At 32.4% G+C, this 25,991-nt stretch overlaps 1 protein-coding gene across 1 annotated transcript in view; it reads left to right on the forward strand.

Moving 5' to 3' along the window:
• SLCO6A1 (solute carrier organic anion transporter family member 6A1) overlaps window positions 1-25,991 on the forward strand; it is a 77,349-nt gene that overhangs the window by 45,412 nt on the left and 5,946 nt on the right. The window contains exons 10-13 of the mRNA XM_016141408.2: window positions 10,476-10,632; window positions 16,957-17,144; window positions 24,808-24,872; window positions 25,810-25,947. Of these exons, the coding sequence (XP_015996894.2) occupies window positions 10,476-10,632; window positions 16,957-17,144; window positions 24,808-24,872; window positions 25,810-25,947 (548 nt within the window). The remainder of the gene's footprint in view (window positions 1-10,475; window positions 10,633-16,956; window positions 17,145-24,807; window positions 24,873-25,809; window positions 25,948-25,991) is intronic.

Below are 25,991 nucleotides of genomic sequence, written 5' to 3' on the forward strand. Positions count from 1 at the left end.
CTTCCATTTCCAGCTACAAATGGAATAGCTTATGACAGACCAATGTTTCCACTGAGAATAACTAGAAAAATTAAATAAAGTTTTAAAAGATTTGTTTAAAGGCATCAGAGGGTTGCTTACACAAGTAGGAATTTAAAAGCCAAAATCCTGGGAAAGGCAAAATTTTGAGACAAGAAACAACCATTTGCAGTCTCCCCTGACCCCCACCCCAGGGTTATTTACTAATTCTGGATATTGGCAAGAAATTGAGAATTTTGGCAAAGGATCTGGGCAAAAAGTTTCTAGTATCATGACAAGAAACCAGCACAAATTTTTGACAGACCTGTTGAGTCTAAAAAGACAAAAGTTAGAGCATAGAGCAGGGCAAGATATCAGATAGAAGAGAGAAGTAGACAAATGATTAAAAATTCTATTGGGTTTTTACTCAATACATTTGCTGAATTAGGAAGTTAAGAGGCTGAAATCATATACACATTTTGTAAAAAAAAAAAAAAAAAAGCAGAGAAAATTCTCAGCAGTATTATGATGCTCCTTCCGTAAGAGATTAATGAACTAGGAGATTTGGAAGGTGCTGAGGAGAGGATCTGTGGTGAAAGACATATTCTCAATATGTCTGTAACGCTAACACCTAGGAGTGAGGGCCTTTCTTAAGTACTATAGCCTAACCAGGAGTTAATTTGATCTCTAATTGGATTGATGTGGTCAGCCAGCCCTAGCCAGCCCTCTCCTTAGCAGCAGAAAAAGAGACCCAGCACTCTGAATGAACGATAATATACAGAGCTCTAAAGTGTTGTAAGCAAATATCTTGCATTTGAAAAATAAGATAAAATTACCAGGCACACCAAAGACAAGGCCAAAAACTGTGAGACAAACAGATGATAGAATAGACCCACAAGGATTCCAGATATTGAACAACATGAGTTTGAATTGCACGGGTCCACTGACTGTATATTTTTTCAGCAAATATACAGTTATCTTTCTGTGCCCTTGGGTTTCAGATCTGTAGATTCCCAACTGTGAATGAAAAATAGTATTTTTAATACGCTATTGGGAATCCATATATGCGAAGGGCCAACTTAAGTTGTGTGTGGGTTTTGATCTGTGTCCTAAACCCACCCCCCCCTGCATTGTTCAAGATCAACTGTATATGTGTATGTACACACACACACACGCGTGCACACACACACACACACACGTAGATATATTAGGTATGCATATAGTTTAGACATATATATATAGTTTATGTATATATATACAGTTTATGTGTGTGTGTATATATATATATAGTTTAGGTATGCCTACATATCTATATCTATATCTATATCTATATCTATATCTATATCTATATCTATATCTATATCTATATCTATCTATATCTATATCTATATCTATTTACCTATACTGCAGCCTGTTTTTGTATGGTCTGCAAGCCAAGAATGGTTTTAATATTAATAAGGGTTGTGAAAAACAATAAAGCATATGACTTCTAGTTTGTCCTCCAACATGTAAAGAGCTTATAAATCATTACTCCTATCCTCATGACAAGAAAAAAGTTGAACAGATTAAAAATTGGCAACTCTTCTTAGATTCTTCAGAACTTGAGATCACAGGGCAAACTGCTGCCCCCCGCCCCGCACACCCCCACCCCGCCCCCCTGCAAACTGGCTCTCCGCAGGTAAATACGATTGCAATTTACTGGGAGCAGAAGCCATTGGATCTAAACATTAAACAGTAATTGACTATTTCTAGATGTGGAGCCTGGACTAACTTGAGATTTAAAAACTCCTGGGGGGAAAATGAATGAATGAATGAATAAATGAATAAAAATAAAAACTTCTGGGGGTCCACTCTTAGGGGGATGCTCCCATTCTAAGGTCTCTTACATCTAGGTGCCCTCACCAGGTTCTCTCTGGTTGGGAAAAAAATTTTCTTGTATTTTGGGCTGGAAAACAAAGAAAGTAACCATTTTGAAATATGCCCCAGAGAAATCTACTCTTGGTAACAAAAACCTGCCCTCTATGGAAACTACCAGAGTTTCCCCAACCAAACTTTAGAAGAGAGGGCAACTAGACAAGTCAATCCTTCTCCAACCTTCTCGTCTGACATAAAGGAAAGAAAAAAATAAATAATCTAAGCAAAATTTATGAAGGTCACAGCCTAGAGACTCAGGCCCACTAAAAAAACCCAAAAACAAACAAAAAAAAACCTTGTAAAGTCTAAGATTTAATCATAAGATTATAGAATGCTTTCTCTCGACAGTACCACTATATCTAGTATAATGACAGATAATTACAACTGAAAGTGAGGCAAGGCACATGCTATTAATAGTTTCTAGGGAAACCCAAAGACAATAGGGAAGACAAAATGTGGATACCATAGAAAATTGAAGCCTCTGACACATGCAGTTACAACAAACTTTAAATAGTCTAACCCTAGACAGATAAACATAAAACCTCACAATAAAGGCCTATTTACTGTGTTCTTATTGCCTGATACATAATGTTTGGCTTTCAAAAAAAACTACAAGGAATCAGAACAAGATTCAGATATGATAGAGATTTTGGAATGATCAGACTAGGAACATAAAATAAGTATGATTAGAATGCTAAGTGCTCTAATGGAAAAAGTGGATGATAAGAAAGAAAAGATAGATAATAGAAGCAGATAAATAGAAACTCTAAGGAAAAAATCAAAAGTAAGTCCCAGAAAGCAAAAACACTAAATACTATAACACAAATGAAGAATCCCTTTCTTGCGCTCATCAGTAGACTGGACAAGACTGAGAAGAGTATCAAGGACTTTGAAGATATGTCAACAGAAACTTCTCAAATTGAAAAACAATGAAAAAGAGCATGAAAAACAAAACAAAACAAAAAACTGGAACAGAACATCCTAGAACTGTGCAACAATTTCAAAGGTATAACAGATCTGTAGTGGAAACACCAGAAGAAGAAGGAAATAAAGGAACAGAAGAAATAAGTGAAGTAATAATAACTGAGAATTTTCTAAAATCACAGATACCAAACCACAGACCCTGGAAGTGCAGAAAACAAGGTGAACAAATGTAAAAATAATCTACACCTAGGCATATTATATTAAAACTGAAGAATCAAAAACAAAGACAAAATCTTAGAAGAAGCCAGGGGAAATAAATATACCCAGAGAGGATCAGGGATAATTTACAACAGGCTTCGCAAACCAGGCAAGTAAGAAGAGAGTGGAATGAAATTATTAATGAGGAAATTGTCACCAGTAAATCTGCTTTGCAAGCAATATTTAAAGAAGTTCTTCAGAAAAAAAGAAAAATGGGATGAGTCAGAAATTTGAATCCACTTAAACCAAGAGCGTTAAGAGATAAGTAAATGAAGATAAAATATTCTTTTGATTTCTTATTTTTAATTGACATAATGTATACTCTTTGTTCAAAACAATAATGGCAATAGAGTGTTCAATGTTTATAGTTTATAGACAGTGAAATGAGTGGTAGCAGTCTTATAAAGGAGGAGGAAAGAATTAGGTCTACTTTAAGATACTTGCACTGCCCGTGAAATACTGTGTGTTATTTGAAAGCACTTAAATGACTTGTAAATGTATACTGGGAATTCTAGGGAAACTTAAATATTTTTAAAAAGAAGTATAACTGCTGTGAAACAGATAAGAGAATATGAAATCTCATAAAACAGTCAGTTAAAACCAGAGAAGACAGAAAAAGAGAAAGATGAGAACAAGAAAGAAAGCATGAAAGAAAGCATATTCATAGTAGTCTCTTATAACTTTTATATTTTTGTTGTATCATTTGTAACATCTCCTCTTACATTTATAATTTCATTTATATGATCCTTTTGTTTTCATGGCAAGTCTAGCTAAAGGTTTATCTATTTTGTTTATTGTTTTAAAAAAACTAGCTTTTAGTTTCATTGATCTTTCTATTGTATTAGTCTCGATTTATTTTCATTTTGATTTTTATTTCCTTCTACTAAATTCGAGCTTAGTTCTTTTTCTAGTTCCTTGAGGTATAAAGTTAGATTATTTATTTGAGATCTCTTTTTTCTTAATGTAGGCATTTATTGCTATGGAATTCTCTCTTAGAATTGCTTTTGCTGCATCCCATGGATTTCAGTACATTATATTTCCATTTCCGTGTATCTCAAGGTATTTTCTGATTTCTTTTATGACCCATTGGTTGTTCAGTAGCATGTTGTTTAATCTTCACACATTTGTGATTTTTTTAGTTTTCTTCTTGTGATTTCTAGTTTTACACCATTGTGGTTAGAAAAGATGTTTGGTATGATTCCAATTTTAAAAGTATTAAGAATTGTTTCGTGGCCTAACATATAATCTATCCTGAAGACTATTTCATGTGCATTTGAGAATAATATATTTTGCTACTGTTCTATGGGATGGCCTATAAATATCAGTTAAGTACATCTGGTCTAACATGTAGTTTAGGTTCAAGTTTCCTAGCAGGTTTTTCTGTCTGGATAATTTATCCATTGCTGAAAATGGGTATTGAAGTCCTCTAGTAGTATTGTATTGCTGTCTATTTATCTCTTTAGGTCTGTTAATATTTGCTTTATGTATTTAGGGGCTCCTGTTGAGTACATAAATATTTACAAATGTTATTTCTCTTCTCGGGTTGATCTCTTTTTATTGTAAAGGGACTTTTGTCTTTTTTTTATAGTCTTTGTCTTAAAGTCTGTTTTTAAGTATAGCTACCCCACTTTTCTTTTGGTTTCTATTTTCATGAAGTATCTTTTTCCATTCCTTCACTTTCAGTCTGTGTGTGTCCTTACATCTGAAATGAATCTTGTATGCAACACATAGATAGTCTTTAAAAAAAAAAAAAACTATTTGGATATTCTATGTCTTTTGATTGGAGTATTTTATCCATTTACATTTAAAGTTGTTATTGATAGGTATGCACTCATTGCCATTTTGTTGTTTTCTGGCTATTTTGTGGTTCCTGTATTGTTTTTTTTCCTCTCGCTCTTGCTTTGTAATTTAATGATTTTATTTAATAGTATGCTTAGATTCCTTTCTTTTTAATTTTTAAAAATTTTACATAGGTTTTTGCTTTGTGATTATCATGAGGCTTACATAAAATAATTTATATTTATTTCAGCCAGGTCTGAGTTCTTGGTAGTCTTACAAATCTTTGTAATTGTGCAAACCACCTTTGTTCTTAGTGGTGCCCATGATTGAAGGTGAACCAAAACCTGTCAGTGTCCCAAAAGAGAATATTGCAGTCAGTACTTCCATATGCAGGCTAATTGGAAACTAGACCCTCAAGCACTAGATGGGAAAGTATGTTGTTAGGACCCTTCTTTGGAGAAACTTGAGAGATGGGCTTTTTTACCTGCTTCCTGTGTGCTGGGTCTAAGTGATTATAGATGTAGGGGAGTGCTCCTCTTCTTGTTAATAATTACTTCTTTGTTTGCAAGCGCTATGGGACTCATGAATACAAACTCCATCGGCTCTCAGGTACCTAGGGGCTCATCCCTTGGGCAGCAGCTGCAAAAGCTGGGGGCACAGGGATAGGCTCCTTCCAAACTCTTTGCTTCTTAGGAAAATCGTTGGGAATTGAGAGCTCCTTTCCAATAAAATGGCACTGTGCCAGGGGTGGAGTTTATGGTGAGAGTGTCTCAGTTTTTCATACCCATTTCAATGTAAGTGATGTGGGTATTTTCTCATTTGCCCAATGTGTAGGAATCACTCAGCTACTTACTGGATTTTTTTTCTCAGACATTTTCTCCATGTGTAGCTGTAGATTTGGTGTGTGGATGGGAGCAAGTGCCAGAGTAACTGAATGTTCACATAAAAAGAAAAAAAAAAGAAGGAAGAGGAGGAGGAAAAGGGGAAGAAGGAGGAGGGAGGAGGAAGGAAAGGAGGCAGGGAAGAAAAATCTAGATGAATTTACATCTGTCACAAAAATTAACTTGAAATGGATCAAGACCTACATGTAAAATACAAAACTCTAAAACTCAAAGATAATAGAGGATAAAATCTAGCAAACCTTGGGTTTGATGATGACATTTTTAATACAACACCAAAAGACAATGCAGTAAAGAAAAAAAAAATGTTAGTCTTTATTAAAATGAATTCCCTTCTCTGTGAAAGACGCAGTTAATAAAATTAAATGACAAACTGCAAGCTGGGAGAAGAATGTATATCTGGTATAGGACATATGCAAAATAGTAAAAGAACTTTTAAAACTCATCAATTTGTAAATAAACAATCCAATTAAAAGTGGCCAAAAGATCTGAATAGAAACCTCATAAAGAAGATACACAGATACTGATAAGTGTATGAAAATATGCTCTATATCATATGCCATTAGGGAATTGCAAATTAAAATGACAAAGAGATAGCACAACACACCTATTAGAATGGTTAAAACTGAAAAAAAAAAAAAAACTGACAAAACCAAACACTAGCGAGGATATAGAGCAACAAAGACTTGCATTCATTGCTACTGTAATATAAAATGGTAAGTAACTTTGGCAGTTTGGAAGTTTCGTACATAGTTAAGCATAGTCTTGCCATTAAGTATTTACCCAAAAGAGTTGAAAATATATGTTCACAAAAAATCTGCTAATGAGTTTTTATAGCAGCTTCATTCATAATTGCTAAAATTGGAAATAACCAACATAACTTTTAATAGATGAATGGATAGATAAACTAGATAAAATGGAATATTATCCAGTGATAAAAAGAAATAAGCTATTAAGCCACAAAAAACATGGAGGAATCTTAAATGTATATTGCTAAGTGAAAGAAGTCAGGTGACATATCATATGATTCCAATGATATACGTTCTGGAAAAGGCGAAATTATTTGTTCATCAGTTGTAAAAAGTGTACCACACTAAAGCAACATAATAGGTGAAACAGGTGAAATTGTGTGTAGGTGGAGAAGAAGTATATGCTCAATTATTCTGTAAACCTAAAAAATGAAGTTTGCTCATTTAAAAAGGGCAAAGAATATACAACAGAAAGTAAAAGTTTTGTGAAGCCTAAAATATTTACTATCTGGTGCTTTATGAAAATACTCATTAATTTCTAGTTGAAACCTACTTATTTGAAGGAAGTGGTTTTCAGATTGGATAAAAGAAATTAAATTCCAATAAATTCCAACTAAATTTAGTCTACATGAGACCTACAACAAATAATGACATGTATAGTTTAAAAGTAAAAAAATATGAGAAAAGTTATAGCATAAAAATACTAAATGAAAGAAAGCTGGAAGGAATGTATTAACATCAGATTTCAGAACCAAGAAAATTATAAATTGATAAATTGGTCAATTTACCAATAAGAACAAACAACCTACTTATGCATGCAGCTAACAATGGACTCTACAGATACAAAGAGGAAAAACTGTACAACTGGAAGAAAAAGAAGACAAATCCAGAAGTACACTTGGAAACTTGATCATTACCCTCTCAAGGGAGAATAAAGAGGTAGCAAATAACACAGTCATCAAACCTGAACTAATTTGTATTTGTGGAACTCTCATGTCAACAACAGCAAAGTGCATATTCTTTTTAAGTACAAATGGAATAGTCACTGAAAAGGCCATATTTGGGGCCATAAAACAAATTTAAAAAGTTTAAAAAAACTGAAACTATAGAGTGTATTTTCTACCACACTTGGAAACTAAGTAACCCACTTCTAAATAATCCATGAATCACAGAAGTCTGAAGACAAATTAAAAGGAAATACATGAACCTGAATGGAAACCAAAATACCATATATCACAATTGCAGGACACAACTAAAATAGTAATTAGGGGAAATTTTATAGTACTAAATACACACAATAGAAAACAGGAGAAGTCTCAAATCTATAATCTAAGCTCCATCTCAAGAATTTAGAAAAATAAGAGCAAAATTAAACTCGAAACAAGGAAGCAAATAATAAAGATACAACTAGAAATCAATGAAACAAAAACATGGTTCTTTTAAAGGTCAATAAAATTAACACATCACTAGCAAGAATGATAACGATAAAAAGCAAAGAACACACAAATTACCATTATCAGTAATGAAACAGGCAATAAAACCATCACCATAGATATCTGAAGAATAAAAAGGAACCACTATAAACTCTACACAGATAAATTTGACAGATAATATGAACTAATCCTTGAAAAGCACAAACCGAAAAAAAAAACCCACTCAATATGAAATAGATAATTTGAATAGCTATAATAAAAATTATTTAAGAAACTGAAGTCACAGTTTATAAACTCCTCCTAAAACATTTTCTAGCCCTGATGATTTCACTGAAGAATTCTACCAAACATTTGAGGAAGTAACAGTAATTCTACACAATATCTTCTAGAAAATAGAAGAAGTGGGAACACTCCTTTAATTTGTTTTATGAGGTCAATATTATCTGATAGCAAAACTAAGGACAATACAAAATAATGGATACTACAGACCATTCTCTCTCATAAGCTTAGATGCAATAGCCTCAACAAAATGTTAGCAAATTGAAACCAACGACATACAAAAAACCTTGTCTTTTTGGTACCTAACATTCATCATCTTTGCTATTTGGGTCCCATTTAGTGCACATGTGAGTTTAGGGACTTGCCTACTTCTAAATCAATCAAAAGAAAATAAATATTTCTTTCCTCATCTTCCTGATATCAACAAGGATATGACCTTAAGCTCAGGTGATTGGACTGCTCCTACAAGATTTTGATTTTTGAAAAAGTAACACAAAAGCCAGTGGTCAGTGAGAGATTACCTGCAGCAGCCAATGCAAAACTGAGAGTACTGCAAATGCATTAGGTCTTAGAGGTAGGAAGAATCGGGGAGGGGCATCTTGCTAAGAAGAGTAGTCCTATGATGTAATCTTAATTTGCTTTTGTGTGTGTGTGTGTGTGTGTGTGTGTGTGTGTTGGGGGTAGGTTCTTGGTGGTTTATAGAATTCAATTCTGTACAATGAATCTATTTCAAAACAATAGTTTTCAAGACATGGGAACCAGTCAGTGAAGGATAGTGAAAGTGAGAAATGGGGAGCATGCAATGTGAGCCCTACAATTCTTCCAGCTTACTGCCTCATGAGAGTTTTGAGATCTTGTCGTAAGGATTCTGAACTAGACAGATTCTGGCAGACTCCCTGAGTTGAGCTGATGAGCCGAGAGTCCAGGAAGACTAATACAGCTAGAATTCACAGGATCTAGAAAAACCACAAACGATTCTGAAGAACAAAAGTGGAGGACTAACTCAGTAAGGCTACAGTAATCAAGAAAGTAGTATAGGTATAAATATAGACAATTAGATCAAAATAGTTGAACAGAATAGAGTCCAGAAATAGGCTCACATTATAAGGATAATTGATTTTTGACAGAGCACATATGCAATGTAGTGAAGAACATACAGTCATTTTAACAAATGATGCTGGAACAGTTAGGTATCTCTACATAAACAAATAAATTTTGATCCATATCGTGTACCATGTAAAATAACTCAAAATGAATTATAGATGTAAACGTGAATTGTTGAATTCCAAGAATATAAGGAAAAATTTTGTGAACTTAGGTTCAGGAAAGTTTTAGATCGCTGAACACATGATCCATACAGAAATATATTGATAAATTGGATGTCATCAGAATATAAAAACTTCTGGTATTTAAAAGACCGTGTTAAGGAAATTAAAAACAGTCTAAAGACTGTGAGAAGATATTTGAAAATCATATATCTAACAAAGGACTAGTTTCTAGAATATATAAAAACTCTCAATGCTTAATATGAAAACAAATAAGCTAAAAAATGGGCAAAAGATTTGAAGATTTAACCAAATAATATATGCAGATGGAAAATAAACACCTGGAAGGATGCTCAACATCATTAGTCATTAAAAACAACAATATGAAACTACTATACCCCTGTTAGAATGTCTAAAATTGAAAAGACTGACAATACCACGTGTTGACGAGGCATGCACAAAGCAAACGAAGCTCTTATGCACTGCTGGTGGGAATGTAAAATAGCATAATCACTATGGAAAACACCTACCATATTATCCAAACAGTCAATTCCTTAATTTTTACTCGAGAGACATGAAAGTATATGCATACAAAGACCACATAAAAATCAACTGCATGAAAGAAGCCAACAAGCACATATTTTATTTTTCCATGTCACAAAATGCTATGAAATTCAAATAATAGTAACAGAAAGTAGATCAACAGATACCAGGGGGCAGAGGAATTAAAAGGGGCATTAAGAATCTTCTAGGGATGATGATTATGTTTGTTAACATAATAGTAATGATGGTTTCACAAGTGTGTACATAGAGCAAAAAAATTCAAATTGTACACTTTAGACATATAGTTTATTGTATAACATTTATATCTTAATAAGGCTGTTAAAATGATTATTTTAATAATATTTTTATGGATCTCATAGATATCATTAATAAGTATAATGCAGTGATGTAATTACATTCAATCTTTTTTTACAGAACAGGACAGTCTGGAAACCTGACAGCTCCTTGCAATTCTCATTGTGGATGTTCACCTTCATTTTATTCCACTGTATGTGGAAGAGATGATGTTGAATATTTTTCTCCTTGCTTTGCAGGGTGTACACATTCTAAAAAATTAGAGAATAATCAGAAGGTAGTTAATTATGCTTCTTTCTCTCCAGTAAGATGTTGAACTTGTAGACAATGTTTACTCCTAGCTCTCTATAAAAGCTCCCCTTCCCCCCACATATTTTCCTTTTTATCAATGTTTAAAATAAGAAAAGAACATTTGCCTTATGTGGCCACAATACAGAATGCTTGTGAAAATTGGGAGTAGAAAAGATACTCCCACATTAAACCATGCCTCAATATGTTACATTATCCCAACTGTATGGTTTTAAAACAATGGGCGACTATCATCTACTTCTTGTCATAGCCAAGTTGAAAGAAGCACTCTAAGGAAGTATTTTGTCTTCTGCTTATGTAGCTTATCATGGTTCTCTCCTATCAGTAGCATCCAATACATCGAAATCTTGAACCACAATCTTTCTTGCTCCAATTAGTTAACCACTACTATCCTTCTGGTTACCTTTCACTCAGATTTTTCTTCTTCTGAGGAATTCAAAATATCTATGCTATACCCTCTCGCTCTCAATTTCTGCCCCACATTAACTCAGATGTCGTAATCAGTTCTTTTACCATGTGCCAGAGAATACATACGAGGCTTTTAGAAACATATCAGATTTTCTAGAAATGTAAGAGAGTTAGGGAAGATGTATATGGCAGCAATACAAATAACTTAAAATCGAACATATGTTATTCCTACATTTGTCTTTTGATATTTACGTGAATCAGTTCTCATTTTAAAATGCCCCTATTTGCTCATTTTGGGGACCAGTTGCCATCAGATCTCCTTATTTCTCTGGGCCTTCTACCAACCTCCAGTCAAACTTTCTCATTTTGTTATGCAAAGCAGTTGACCACTCTGTGACTTATTTGACTCCAGGTTAGTTTTCTTACATCCAAAAATTGCATAAATGAACTTTTAGCTAAAGCATGGACGAAAACTTCAGCTTCTCCCTTTTAAGAGGCATAGAAGTCAGAACTCAGGCTTTAAAATTCTATGTTCTCTCCCCTCTCTGCCTAGTCTTTGTGAAAGGGAAAGAAAAATATAGAGATGTATTTCCTGACCCATAGGCATTATACGATCGCCCTTAGAAGGCAATGAAGTCCTTTATTAGTTATGCACCTATGTAACAATATTTTTCCCTGTTACACACAGATTATTTCATTATAAGATATCAGCATACCTGATCAACTTCAGTTCATCATAATCATGTTGTCAGTGGCCTATGATTTAATAATATATCTTTTTTTTTACTATTAATATAAAGAAGTTGCATACCCTTTACAATATCTTTCTTATTAAATGTTACATTATATATTTAAAAAGATATTTAAATCTTTAAAATATGTTACTGTGCAAAGCTTTGGATGTAACAGAAAAGCATGATGAACTCCAATATGCCAGTTACCCATCTTCAACAATTTATTAACTTATAGGAAATCTTACTTTATTCTCCTACTTACTTCCTCTCCTCTATTTTCATTTAAAACAAGTAAATGATTTTTAAATACGTTGTCACCACAGTATAAAACAGCTGTTTGACCTTGATGTTTTGATCCAGTACAACATTCAAGAGCTCAAACGGCCATGCACTGTATTGCTCCAAAGGATTTTTCTTTTCCTAGGGAATCTCTTTTACGGATTTTATTTCCGTTTCATAAAAACTTACATTTTCTTGCATTGCTCTAAGGAATAATTAGTTCATGATGAGTAACAGTGATAGAAACAATAAAATAGTCAAACTCTGATAACTTTTGATAACTAAATAAAAATCGAAAGAAGAATAAAATATTTTTTTGAGAATTTTTATAAGAGTTTATTTTAGCCAAACTGATCACATATGCTGGGGAGCAAGAAGATCTCAAATGCTCCCAGAATAAAATATATTTTGATGAAAATTAGACCTCTTAGATATTGCATGGGACAGTTAGTCTTGATAGAAATAATGGCTCTGACGAAAAACTGACAACAGCAGAAGCTATGATTAGTACAATTTGATATGGATACAGCTTATTAATGGATAAAATGTGTATTAATTTCAAATGGGAAAGACTCGATACCAATAAAATGAAAAATAAGTCAAAGAAACACCGCATACCAAAAATAATGAAGTATCTAACTGGTGTTAATGGAATTCCCTCTGTAAAGTTTTTTTTTTTTTCAATAAAAATAGTCAACTTTGAGATAATTCTAATTAAATGTTCATTTTCAAAACATGATCAGGGTCAAAATGAGTTAGAATTGGTGCTCTTCAATTACATTTATGCAAAAGTTTGCAAGAGGAGTGGTAGGAAATACTATCACTTCGAAGATTTCTAAGTTCCTATAGAAAAATCACAGCTTTATTGAAACTAAAAATAGGTGTATATGCTCTTCATATTGATGGTATTCCTGGGCAGTTTTGCCTCTTTGAGACTCACACGTATTCCTCTTATCTATGCCACTGAAGATCTTCAAATTTCTTTCTATAAATATAAAAGAAATCATGGGTTTTTCTTCATCTTCTCACGGAGACTAGTTTTTTTTTCATTAGTTTATATAGCTTTCATTATAAAATACCAGGATGAGGGGCTTCTTCCCAATGCTGCTTTAGTTTAGCAGAAACCTCATTCTAATTCTCTATGGAGGGGAAAGTCAGTTTCATCCAAAGCATTAGTTCATTATTGCTACATAACAAATTACCACAGCCCTAGTGTCTTTAAATGATACCCATTTATTTGCTCATAGTTCTAAGGTTAGAAGTCCAGAGATGGCATGATTTGCTCTTCTGCTCAGTTTCACAGGCTTAAATCAGGGTGTTGGCCGAGTGGTAATCCTTTTGGAGGTTCTGGGAAAGAACCTACTTACTAGCTCAATTGGGTTATTGGCCAAATCAGATCCTTTGGACTGTAAAAAATGAAGCTCTGTTTATTTGATAGCTTTACCTTTTAGAGTTATCCCCATTCTTTGCCACACAACTCCCCCCATCTTCAAGGTGAGCAGCAGAGAATCTCCTTTATTACCTGTTCTGAATTTCTGACATCAGGATAAGCTCAGAACCTTTTTAGTCTCATCTAAGTAGGTGAGGCTTACCCTCTTTCTTAAAGTCAACTATGCCATATAACAGTAAGGGAAGTAAAATTCAACAATTCACAGTCCTATCAATTGCTCAAGCTTTATACAGTAGGAGAGTGGGAATTTTATGTGCCATCCTAGAATTCTGCCTAGCACAGACTACAAATAGGCCTTTCCACTGTGTCCAATACTCTTTTGCTCTTTATTTTCCATCTCTTTTTATATGTTTGTTTAAATGTAGGTATTTTCTATGGACTTGTCTTCCAATTCCTAATTCTCTATTCTGCAGTGTGTATTCGTGTTAAACCCATTAACTGAGGTTCTAAGTTTACTTACTGTATTTTTCAGTTCTAACATTTATGTTTTTGTAGAATCCAAATCCCTGGTGAAATGTTACATCATTTAAGATATTTTATCCATTTTACTCTGTTTTTTGGAAAATATTAATCATGGCTATTTTAAAGTTCTTTTTATTAAGTTCACTATATGGATCAACTATGAGTCTACTTACGTTTGATCTTTTAATTTTAAAATAATTATTCTTGTCAATTTGCATGCTTTATGATTTATATTAAATCTTGAACACTGTATGAAAAATATCTTCTAATATAATTATTATTTTTGGCTTTGTGTATTTTCAGGTTCTGTTATGTGCATACACATTGATAATTGTCACACCTTCTTGATGAAATGTTCCTTTTATCTTTATAAAATGTCCTTGTCCATCTTTGGTAATACCTTGTCTTTAGGTTATATATTAAATAACCACTCTAGCTTTCTCTTGCTGGCTGTTTCCATGGTACATCATATTTCTGTCATTTTATTTTTCAATCATTTGTGTCTTTATGTTTAAAGTGGCTTCTGTAGCCAGCATATAGTGTGGTTTTGCTTTTTCTTTAATTTTGTTAATTTCTGTCTTTTAATTAGACTTTTAGACTACTGACATACATTGTAATTATTGATATGGTGGATTTGTATTTACCTTCCTTTTCATTATTTTAATTGAATATGTTTTACTATTTTATCTTAATATAACTTTTGGTATTTTGGTTATACCTCTTTGAATATAACTCCATTTTTGACATTTCCAGGGCCTTATATCTTGTGATTCTGTTTGCTAAACCTTCTTCATTTTTTTTTACTTTTGCCCTTAGGTGGCCTAGGTTGTATAGCCTGCAACCATTTGTTGTACTGGATATCTTTTGTCTGACCTCCAGATATACTTTCTTCACCCTCTTCATTGTTCCAGGAGACTGATCTACAGGATAAGAGCTCCTTTGTCTTCTGATTTCTGACTGGATTAAGATATAAAGAGTTCTAGTAGAAAATCAGAAAGATTGGGGGAAAAAAAGTAAAGTGTTATTTTTTCAGTTCCCTCTCTGACCCATGGACTAACTGCCTGCCTTCACTGAAAGTCTTAGTGTCTTCCAGGGAAGCCTCCACACGACTTTCTCCTTCTGAAAATCATTCCTATCTTAAGATCTCTCAGAAAATCTTTCAAATCAACGTTCAAAATAAATGCTAGATCTGGCTATCTTCATCATTTTCTCTGATACTGCCCTGGTCCCAGTCACCATCATCTTGTACCTTATTTCAACACCTTTTAAACTATTCTCTCTGCTTTCACCCTTACTTTCATAGTCCAGTAGTCTCAATATAGCAGCCAAGTGATCTTTCAAAATATGTCATTTATACATATATCCATCCAATGGTTTCACATTACTAAGATTAAAAAATAAAGCTTTTAAGTTGGCCTTGCAATTACCAGTTTCTGTATAATCTACCCTTCCCCCACTAATCTGATTTTATTTTCTCGTAGTTTCCTTCATGTTCACTCCGCTCCAGCCACATTTTTCTCCTTGCTTTTCTTTGAACTTATCAAGTAAGCTCTAGCCCCAAGGCTTTTCAATTTATATTTTTGTTTTTCTACCTAGAATGTACTTTTTCCAGCTAACCAAACAGTTCACTTCCTTACCTCTGCTCAAATAACACTGCATCATTGAGGTATTCACTGATTATATTAAGTTCACCCCTGTAATCCCTGTATTTTTTTTTCTTGCTTTATTTTTTATCTCAAAAATATTTGTCACCATGTGCTCCATGATGTGTTGTTGTTATTGTTGTTATTTGTCTCATCCAAGTAAAAATTTCTCTACATGAGGGCAGGGATTTCTATTGTACTGTTTAGTGTGTTTTCCCAGCACCTAAAATGATATTTAGTACATAGGCACTTAAAAAATACAGTGGAATGTATAAATTGAGATTGGGATATTTGGATATTTCTTTTTCTTTTCCTCGCTTTTTTTTTTTTTTTTTTTTTTTTTTTTTTAGCATATCCAGTAGCCACTTAGCAACTCCCACAATCAAACTGAGATGATGATTTTTGGACTACCACTTTATGCCTCACTCAGATTTAACCCATCTCTGTTTCCTTTTATTTCTTCACTAGTAATTTAGAATCTTTTCAATAAATTAATAAATTGCTACCTGGTCTCTGTATCTTCAAACTCTGTATCGCTCTTCTGAGAAAATATCACCTTTTCATCTTTCTTGAATTACCAACTGTGTAACAACCACCCCAAATTTTCATCGCTTTCCATTCAGGGCTACATTGTGACTTTCACTGGCACTATACAATTTGCCTTTGTAAGCCCCTTCCTACACCAAAATAATTAATTTAAAAAATTCATGTACAACTGCATTTGTGTGAAAAACAAATATGATCCAGGCTGGATTCATTATTCTTACATTCTTTTTTATTTTTAAGACACTAAAGTTACAATATTTTTATGTAGCTCTGTTGTATTTTAGGCCTTAGACACTGCCTCCTCTGTGTAATAGATAGTAGCCCTATCATCATTACATAGAAAATAAAGTCTTATCTTTACAGTATAGTCCCAAAACCTTCCACAGTTGGGTAACTGTCCATATTTCAAATCCCAGCTAAAGTTCCATTTTATTACATTTTCCTTAACTCCCTTCAATTTACATAGCTCTTCAGCAGTTATTTGTTCAATGAATGTAATATTTTTGGTGGAATTCTTTAAATAGAGTTTTTCCTAAGTAACCAAAATTAAACATACACACACACACACACACACAATTCATTTAGGTAAAATACCTTGGACTTATCATTAATGTTTCATTTTTAAAACGACAGGCAGATTTAATATAAGGGTATTTACTAGTAAAACTGGCTAGTCCTCCTGTAGTTATTGATTTAATTTTTATTTTACAATAAAAGTTTTTGCATTATGACTAGATTTCTAAGATTGTTTCCTATCTTAATTTTCATAGACATACTTCAATTGTTCTTGCATTAATGAAGGATTAATAACTCCAGATGATCAAGGTGATTTTATTGATGCTCGATCTGGGATATGTAATGCGAAGTGCTCTAAATTACCTCTGTTCCTTGTTCTTACCTTTTGTGCAATTGTATTTGCTGATTTTGCTGATGTACCAAACCTCCTGACCATCCTTCGGTATGTATATATTATTCATAATCATTGTTCATTTAATACATAAAAAGTCAATTTAGGAAGATTTTACAATATCATAAGTAAATGGTTTACTCTTTTGTTTCAAGGTAGCAACTGCTAGAAAGGAAACTGTTACATTGTCAAAATTCATGTGTATGTTTAAATCTCTATCCAGTGCATATATAAACTCAGAATTTCTGAGTTATAATTAAACTCTTTAATAAATTACAAAAGTATTTGCACAAATTCATTCTTCTAGCATTCTATTGTTGTTTTTAATTTAAGCAATTTTGATAGATACATGTATTATTTCCTTGTGATTTTAATTTCCTTATTCAGAAGACTAATATTGAACATATTTTCCTTTATTTATTAGCCATATGAGTATGCAGTTTTGTCAAATGGTTGTTCATTTTTTTTTTTTTTTTTGTAAATTTTTTACAATGGGTTTCTGCCTTTTCATTATTGACTTCCAAGAAGTCTTTATATATTCTGTATATACTCCCAAGTTGGGGGTTATTTGTCGTATATATTCATTACAAATATCTTTTCCAACTCTCCAGCTTGCCTTTCCACTCTGATAATGGCATCATTTGAGTGAAATATGTTTTTTTAACTTTAATATACTGTTTAAGAAATCTTAGCCTAATCGAAATCATGAGGACATTTTTATGTTATTTTAATAAAAGAGTACATAATCAATAATTCAGCCAGAATTTTTTTTTTCTTAAAGTAGGGATTTAGGTTTGCTTTTTTAATATATATGTTAAGTGATTCACCACCATTTATTGAAAGGCTATCTTTTCCCCACAGCAATGTACCAACAAGCTCTACGTATGTGGGTCTATATCTGTATATTTATTGTGAATATGTCAGGTTTTGTTGTAAGCCCATCTTCAAGATTATCTTGGCCTTACTTAGTCAATGTCCATAAAACACACGTTGAGATTTTTATTGGAATGCCTTTGAATCAATTTGAAAGAGTTGCTATATTTACCACACTGAGTCTCTTGATCAGTCAGTGAGGTGTAATCTCTTCATTTATTTAAATCTTCATTTATTTTTTCTAATAATGTTTCATAATTTTTTCATGGCGGCGGTCATATATCTCCATTAAATTTATTCTTAGGTAATTGATGTTTCTGATGTCTATTATAGCTTAGTATAGTATAGTTGTTTATTGCTGGTATGAAGAAATGGAATTCATTCTTGTGCTTTGACTTCGTATTCTATGGTTGTGTTCATAATAATTTCAAATAGTTAGTAGATTACTTCAGATTTTTTATATACATAATCATAATCTGCAATGAATGATTTTTATTTCTTTTCCAACCTTTATACCTTTTTTCTTGCACTGATTAAGCTATCCTGTACAATGCTGAATAGAAGTAGTGATAGTTACTCCTTGTTTTTTATGCCTATTAGGATGAAGGATTTTGATATTTCATTGTTAGATATGAAATTTGCTGTAAATTTCACCATTAACTGTTGTATTTATAGCACCTATTAGAAAAAGCCAGTTTGCTTCCATTTCTAGTTCACTAAAACTTTTTTAATTAATAAATTTTGAAATTTATTAAATGCATTTGATATATCTATTGAGATTATTGCGATATATGTCTACTTATTCTAGGAATTAATTGGGTTTGGTCAGTTGCTCGATTCATTTTGCTGGTATAGTTAGAATTTTTGCATCTGTATTTATGAATAAAGTTCCTTTATAATTTAATATGCTCGTCTGGTTTTGGCATCAGTGTTATTTTAGCCTCAAAAAAAAATCTTTTCCTAATATCTGTACTATTTTATCATGGTGTAGTAGTTATTACTTTTTAAACTAAATCTTTGGAAGAAACCACTTGTGATGTCATCTGGTCTGGAAATTTCTTTGCGAGAGGTTTTAATTAAAAATTGAATGACTTTGTGTGTGTGTAGGTGGGGAGACTAATAAACCTTTCTATTTTTATTTTCATAATTTCCATCATTTTAATTCATTTTTATAATTATTTTATCCACATATATTGCCTATATATTTGTATACATGCCTTTTTAATCTAAATGTGTATCCTGAAAGTTTGAAAGTTTGATATATATTTTTTCTCATTCTTTAAATTCAAATATGCTTTTCAGTGCATTTTTTTATTGGAACCATGTGTTATGCAGAAGTGTATAGTTTAATTTCCAAATATTTAGAATTTGTCATGTTTTTGTTATTTATTTTTAGATTGAGTCCACTGTGTTCAGAGAACACATTTTTATCATTTCCTTACTTGAAAATATCTTTAGACTTACAAATGGTTTAAAATCTTTGTCTGTTATGGTGGATTTGTTCATTTTTAAAATTTCTATCATCTTTGCTGTGTATATATGAATCTATATCAGTTGAAAACATTTGGAATTTCTACCACTTCCTGCTTAATGAGTCTTTTATCCTTATGAAATAGTCCTCTGATAACTTTGTCTCAGAGTTACTTTTTCTGACTTTAATATTGCTTTATTGGTTATATTTTTATTAGCATTTTCATTAGATACTTTTCTTTTTACTTTCAATCTTTCTCTTACTATAACTATTTGTGGCACTTTTTGGAAGTCACACATATTTAGCTTTTTAATTGGAGTATATAGACTATTAAATTAAAAATAATTGCTAATGTGTTTGGTTTTCATCTATTATTTTAGTATTTGTTTTAAAATTTTTCTACTTGTTCTTTTAGTTCCTTTCTTACTTCTTTTGAATTGATAGTTATCTTTGGTTTTCATTATTTTCCTCTATTATTTGGCTAATTACGTACTATTCTACTCTTCTTGTATAGTCACTTTAGACATTATAAGAGCATGTATTACTTATTAGAGTCAAATATACTTTTGCCACTCCCTGGATAATGTAAGAACATAAAAATACCTTAATTTCATTAACTAGCTCTCTTCCAAGCTTTTGTTATTGTTAGGTATTTTGAGGCTACTTGAATTTTAAATCCTAAAGAATGTAATTTTATTTATTATATATTTAATACCACAGTACCAGAATCTCTTCATTTTCTTCCTGCATTTTTTAGGGATCATTTCTTCCTCTAGAAAAGTTTGTTTTATTGTGGGTCTGCTGGAAATGATTTTTGTTCATTTGTTTCTTGTTTAAAAATGTCTTTAATCTACTTTTATTATAAAATTATATTTTGACTACTTATGGAATTCCATGTTGGTTGTTATTTTCTTTCAGTACTTTAAAAATAAATATTTAACTGTCTTCTTGATTTCTATAACATTTTATTACTGTTCCTTTGAATGTAATGTGTCTTTTTCTCTAGATGCTTTTAACATTTTCTCATTGTCTTTGTCTGTCAGCAATTTCACTAAGATATTCCTTAATAAAATTTCATTTGTATTGATGGTTCATGGAGTTTTAAAATTTTCTTATGGCTTTAAAAGAAAAGCTTGTTGTCTTTTTCTATTAGCTACTAGGATGGTAAGTGTTCTGGAGACTAAAAATCTGAGATCAAGGTGTTGGAAGGGTTGGTTTCTTCTGATAGCTAAGAGGGAAGGATCTCTCTTTGGCTTGTAGATGGTCATCTTTCTTTGAATCTTCACATTGTCTTAGCTCTGTACATGTCTATGTCCATATTTCCACTCCCTATGAGGACACCAGTTATGTTGGATTAGGGCCTACCAGACAGACCTCATTTTAACTTAATTTTCTCTGTAAAACTCTGTCTTCAATACGGTAGCATTCCAAGGTATCAGAGAAGAGTTAGGATTTCAGCATTTAAATTTTGGAGGAGATACAATTCAACTCATAGCAGTAAAAAACCGCCCCAAATTTAATGACAACAATTTATCCATATCTTTCATAGTTCACTGAGTTGACTGGGTTCAATGGGGTAGTTTTTGGTCAGGGTTTCTCATGAGCTTGTGGTTAGTCGGCACATGACACTTGAGTCATCTGACAGCATAACTGGGCTGAATTTCCAAGAAGGCTGACAATTTGGGCAAAATTTTGCTGGGAGACTACTGTCGATTTGCCATATGTGGCCTCTTTATGTGACCTGTACTTCTGCTAACAAAGTGCAACAATTTCAAAAAGGTGCGGCCAAAGTGTTAAAGTGTTGCAAAAGACCCAGGCATAAACTGTAGGCTTAATTTTACCTAGGCTTAAAGTCCAAGGATGTCACTTTTCTGCATTCTTTTTGTCAAAAAAGTCATTATGTTTCAAGGGGAGGGTGATTTGAATCCATCTCTTAATGTCAGGAACAATATGCATGTATAGGGAAATAAAAAGGAATCGGTGATAGTCATCCTTGGTGATTATCTACCACTAGATCATTCATTGGTTTTAGGAAATTCTTAACTATTCTTTCTGTAGATACTGCTTCTGCTTCATTCCTTCTCTATTCACCTTTGGGATATCAAATTATACATACCATAAATCTTTCATTGTGTCCATGTGTTTCTTATAGAACTCTTTTACTTTCTATTTTTGTGCTCTGTGCTTCAGACTAAAGTTTTTTTCACTTATCTATATCCTAATATGTTAATTCTACCTCCACCTGCTTTTTCAGTTACTTATATACTAGTTTACTAATCCTGTCTTCATCTGTGTCTACTTATATATTAAATTCACCTATTGAGTTCTTAATGAGCATATTTTTCAGTTAGAGAAATTCATTTCTTTTTAGTACATTCTATTTGTCTGAGATTTTGGAGATCACATGGGACTAAGAATGACAAAACAATTTTTCCTCTGAAGAAATTTTCTGAAATCTAAAGCTGTGCGATGCTTAAGTCTAAACAGAAAAATATGATGATTTGTTTGTATCCCTTTGTCAGTGTTCTTAAGAAAAACTAGTTCTTCCATTCTTTCTTTCCCTTCCATCTCTCATTATTTTTACATGTTTATGTCTTCTCAACTGTGATAGTCATCACGGATTCAAACAGGAAGGTAGACGAGTACTTTAAAGTGTGTGTGGGGGTGGGGGAGGGGAGGTGGAGAGAAGAAGAAAAGTGGAAGAAAAGTAACCAGGTTCCTTCTGCTTGGACATTTGAGGGTGGAAAGATAGACAGCAAAGCAAAAAAAAAAAAAAAAAGAAAGAAAGAAAAAAGAAAAAAGTTGCTCTTGTAAGTATTTAATTGTAATATTAAAACATGCTGCAAAGAAAATATTAAAAAATGCAATGAGAAAATTATAGGATATCTTACTTACTTTGGAGATTCATAGAGGGTATACCTGAAGATATGTTACTTAAGCTAAACCATAAAAGATGGAGAATGAGTATTTCACATAGTGGGAATGACATATACAAAGATTCTAAAGTACCTTCATAAGACTGTTGTATTTTAGAATGTCATGAACAAGGAGGGAGATAAAGGCAAAAGTGAGGTGGCATGGAATGAGACTAACAAGATTGGATGACTCTTGTAAATTTATCTGCAATTCTAGATTTTATCCTAAGAACAATGGGGAGCCATTGAAAGATCCTAGTGGAGCAGTGAAATAATCAGGTTTTCGCCTTTAAAAAAATCACTGTGGCTCTTATATGGAGAATGGACTGAAAGGATAAGGATGATTGTTGAGAGGTAAATTAGGAAGTCATTTCATTTTCTTCTTTTTAAGGCAAACATACAGGCTTGGAACAGGCCAGTGGAATTAGAGATGAAGAAAATCAGAGAAAAGTACATGAAAAATTTTTATTTTTAATAATAACTTGATTATTAATTGTATGAGGTGAATAAGGAAAAGGATAGTATTGAAGATGCCACTTTGACTTACAGGTTTTGGACTTGAAAATTGCATGGATGATGGTTCCACTTGTGACAGAATACACTAGGGGAAGAGCAACTTTGGTGCAAGGCAGAAACTTAAGTCTAGAACTCATGTCTTACATAAAAGACATGGACTGAAAATATAAATTTAGAAGTTGTAAGAGATAGTAGAAGCTGCCTTTTACATTTGGAAGAGTATTAATAAGTTTTTTGTTTACTCAATGAAATCCTTAAATCGTCCTTTTATAGGCTTACTTGTTAGAATACAAAAAAAGCATTCACTTTGTTGCTAAAACATAAAATTTGTTCATTAAAATTTTGTTTTTCTATACATATCAGTTATTTGTTTTTGTGCTGTTCATTTAATTCATTTTGCAAAATCCTGGGAATCAATCTTTTCGTCTTGTTTCATATATCAGTTAGAAAAAGAGTTATAATCAAACTGAAGATATATAAATACTTAATTATACTTATGAGTTATGGTCTGCTGAATAGATGTTTCAGAGAACACACATATCATATTATGTATTATGAGCAGAAAACTCAATTACAGTTAGGCATAAGACTCTTTTCACTTTATACAAACACTTTATACTAAAGTGTGGTTCTAAAATGTGGCACATTATTTCTTTTACTTCTCTTTAGTAAATCTGCTCATAATAAAAGTGTATATTATTTTTTTATTTAAAAATATTATCATTTGAGAATTGGTTAATTTATTTTAATTTTCCTGAGGAAAGAAGATATATATTTTTCCAGGTTGACAAAGGTGAAATTCTCTTACTTTTTGCAAAATAGTCACAAAATATTGTACATATGCTACATTTTAATACATTGAGTTATTTTGAACAAAAACATTGGTCATATTAGTTTGTTTTGCAAGTTCTAGAACAAGGAAATAAAGGATAAACAATTTACTTAAAATATCATATCTTATAAATTTAGTTCTTATTTTTTACTTTCTGAAATGTTGATTTTTTTATTGTATTTTCAATTTATTTTCCAAACTACAATATGTAATGTTATACATTATTTTTCTTTTTTAAACAAACACCTGGCTTGACCAATATTCCTATTGCTATTTCTATATAGAGATCTTGTTTTCATTTGGGAAAGTTATTTTTCATTTATTTTAGCTTTTGAATAGTGAGCATAACAGTGAGAGGTCCAACAGCAAAAAGATGATACCTTCAAATTAGGACAATTCAAGGTTGAATAAAGTGGTTATTTAAAATGCGGGTAGGGTTTAAGGAATCCCAAGGTACAGAGCAATACATCTGGTCTGTTACCAGCTCAGGCCCAAAGGGAAATAGGGGTAAGAAGGAGAGAGACCTGTAGGGGGGAATTCTTTGTCTAGACACCTAGTCAGCCTGACCTAACTGTGCAGGGATGGACCTTGGGAATGAAGACCATGACCTCACTTTCCTTCCTCACGCCACAGCACCCCATTGGCAGAACCCAATCAGAAGCCAGAAGGCAAGAGAGCCTATTGATGTAGTCCATTTAGGTCAGCCTCCCAGAGCAAGGTAAAGAAAGGTAAAGAGTGGCTCTCACAGGGGCAAAAAGAAGATTCTAAAATAATGAACGTTCACTCCAAAATGAAGAAAAAGAAGTGGGAAATCTAGTACTACTTTCTTTTCTTTTTTTTTCAGCAAAGGAAAAGGAGGCTAGGGCAGGGGTTTGGGTTATAACTGCTTCCTTTTTGTGAAAAGCAAGAAGCTTTGGAATTGGTTGGCAAGGGGCAGGATATGAAGAAATGGGAGTTGTTTCAGTTCTTTAATTGAACCAGATTGAACCATTAGCTGGATAAAGATTTTTAGTTTAATTGATGCACAGAAAAATTATCCTTTAACCTAGAAAACATTATAGCTATTAATAATGGTGTTTTCATGATATTATTGCTATTTGCTTGCAGTGTTGTATCTGACAAACAGCGTTGTCTGGCCTTGGGTGTGACCTATGTGATTTTGAGATTATTTGGTATGGACTTTTGACAATCTTTTATTATACCGAAATGTTCATTTTTTGATATGTGTGTCTATATGCATATTTATAATTTCAAATAAATAATGGTAAACTGAAACGAATGAGGGAGCTGCTTTGCAGAATTTGGGAAGTAATACATAAAAACAATACCTAATATAAAGCCCATCCTAACTGTCATATAAAATATGCATTAATATTATATTCGATTAGAAGAAACCATCTATTTGATCAGAAGTATACTAATCAAGCTCATACATGTGGTTTAGTAAGCTGAAATAAAACACTTATATAAGCATAGTAACTATACATTGCTTGCACGTTTGGGAAGTCACTAACCCAGACTAGTGCTTTTAAATATTTCATTACCAAGGACAGTGAATCTGATGTTTTTAGGGATTTATATCTGAGGAACAAATTGGTTTTGCTGAGGATAATACACTTTGTACTTCAGGCTTTCTTAAAATAGCAAACACAGCTTTCAAATCTACATTATGACTATATTCAGATTCCTGATTCAAGCAGTTGATTGAAAATATTAGCGGGGTAAAGAAACATGATTGGATTGGATTGAGGTATACGAAGTTCTCAAAATCAATAGTTAGTACCTCTTTAAAATACTTTCTCCTAAATTTTTAATTCAAAAATTAACATGTTTTGAGATGTCAACTAAATAATGACATGCAAACCCACTCTAAAAAGATGCAAATCTACCAGGTTTTTACACTTACAGGGATAAGACCTTTTTGAAAACACTTTGTTTCTAGTTATTAACAGTCCTATCTACAAGTAAATTCTTCAATAATTTTAAATGATATGTTTACAATAACGATGACTAAATATATAGGCGTAAATTTAATTTTAGGATAAAAATCATTCTGATCCCAATGTATAGTGTTTTCATGGAAAATTTCAATCATGGTATTTTTCACAGGGAGTATACCTGGACCAATTGCTTTTAAAATCATAGGAGAAACTTCTTGTACCTTTCGGGATACTGGACACTGTGGGATAAAAGGAAGTTGTTGGATCTATGACACGACAAAAATGGCCTACCTATTTGTAGGAATATGTAAGTGATATCTATTGAAGAAATGTAGAGAGGTAAAATTGTTT

This window comes from Rousettus aegyptiacus, unplaced genomic scaffold (genome assembly GCF_014176215.1).
Source record: "Rousettus aegyptiacus isolate mRouAeg1 unplaced genomic scaffold, mRouAeg1.p scaffold_m13_p_8, whole genome shotgun sequence".
Classification (NCBI taxonomy): domain Eukaryota; kingdom Metazoa; phylum Chordata; class Mammalia; order Chiroptera; family Pteropodidae; genus Rousettus; species Rousettus aegyptiacus.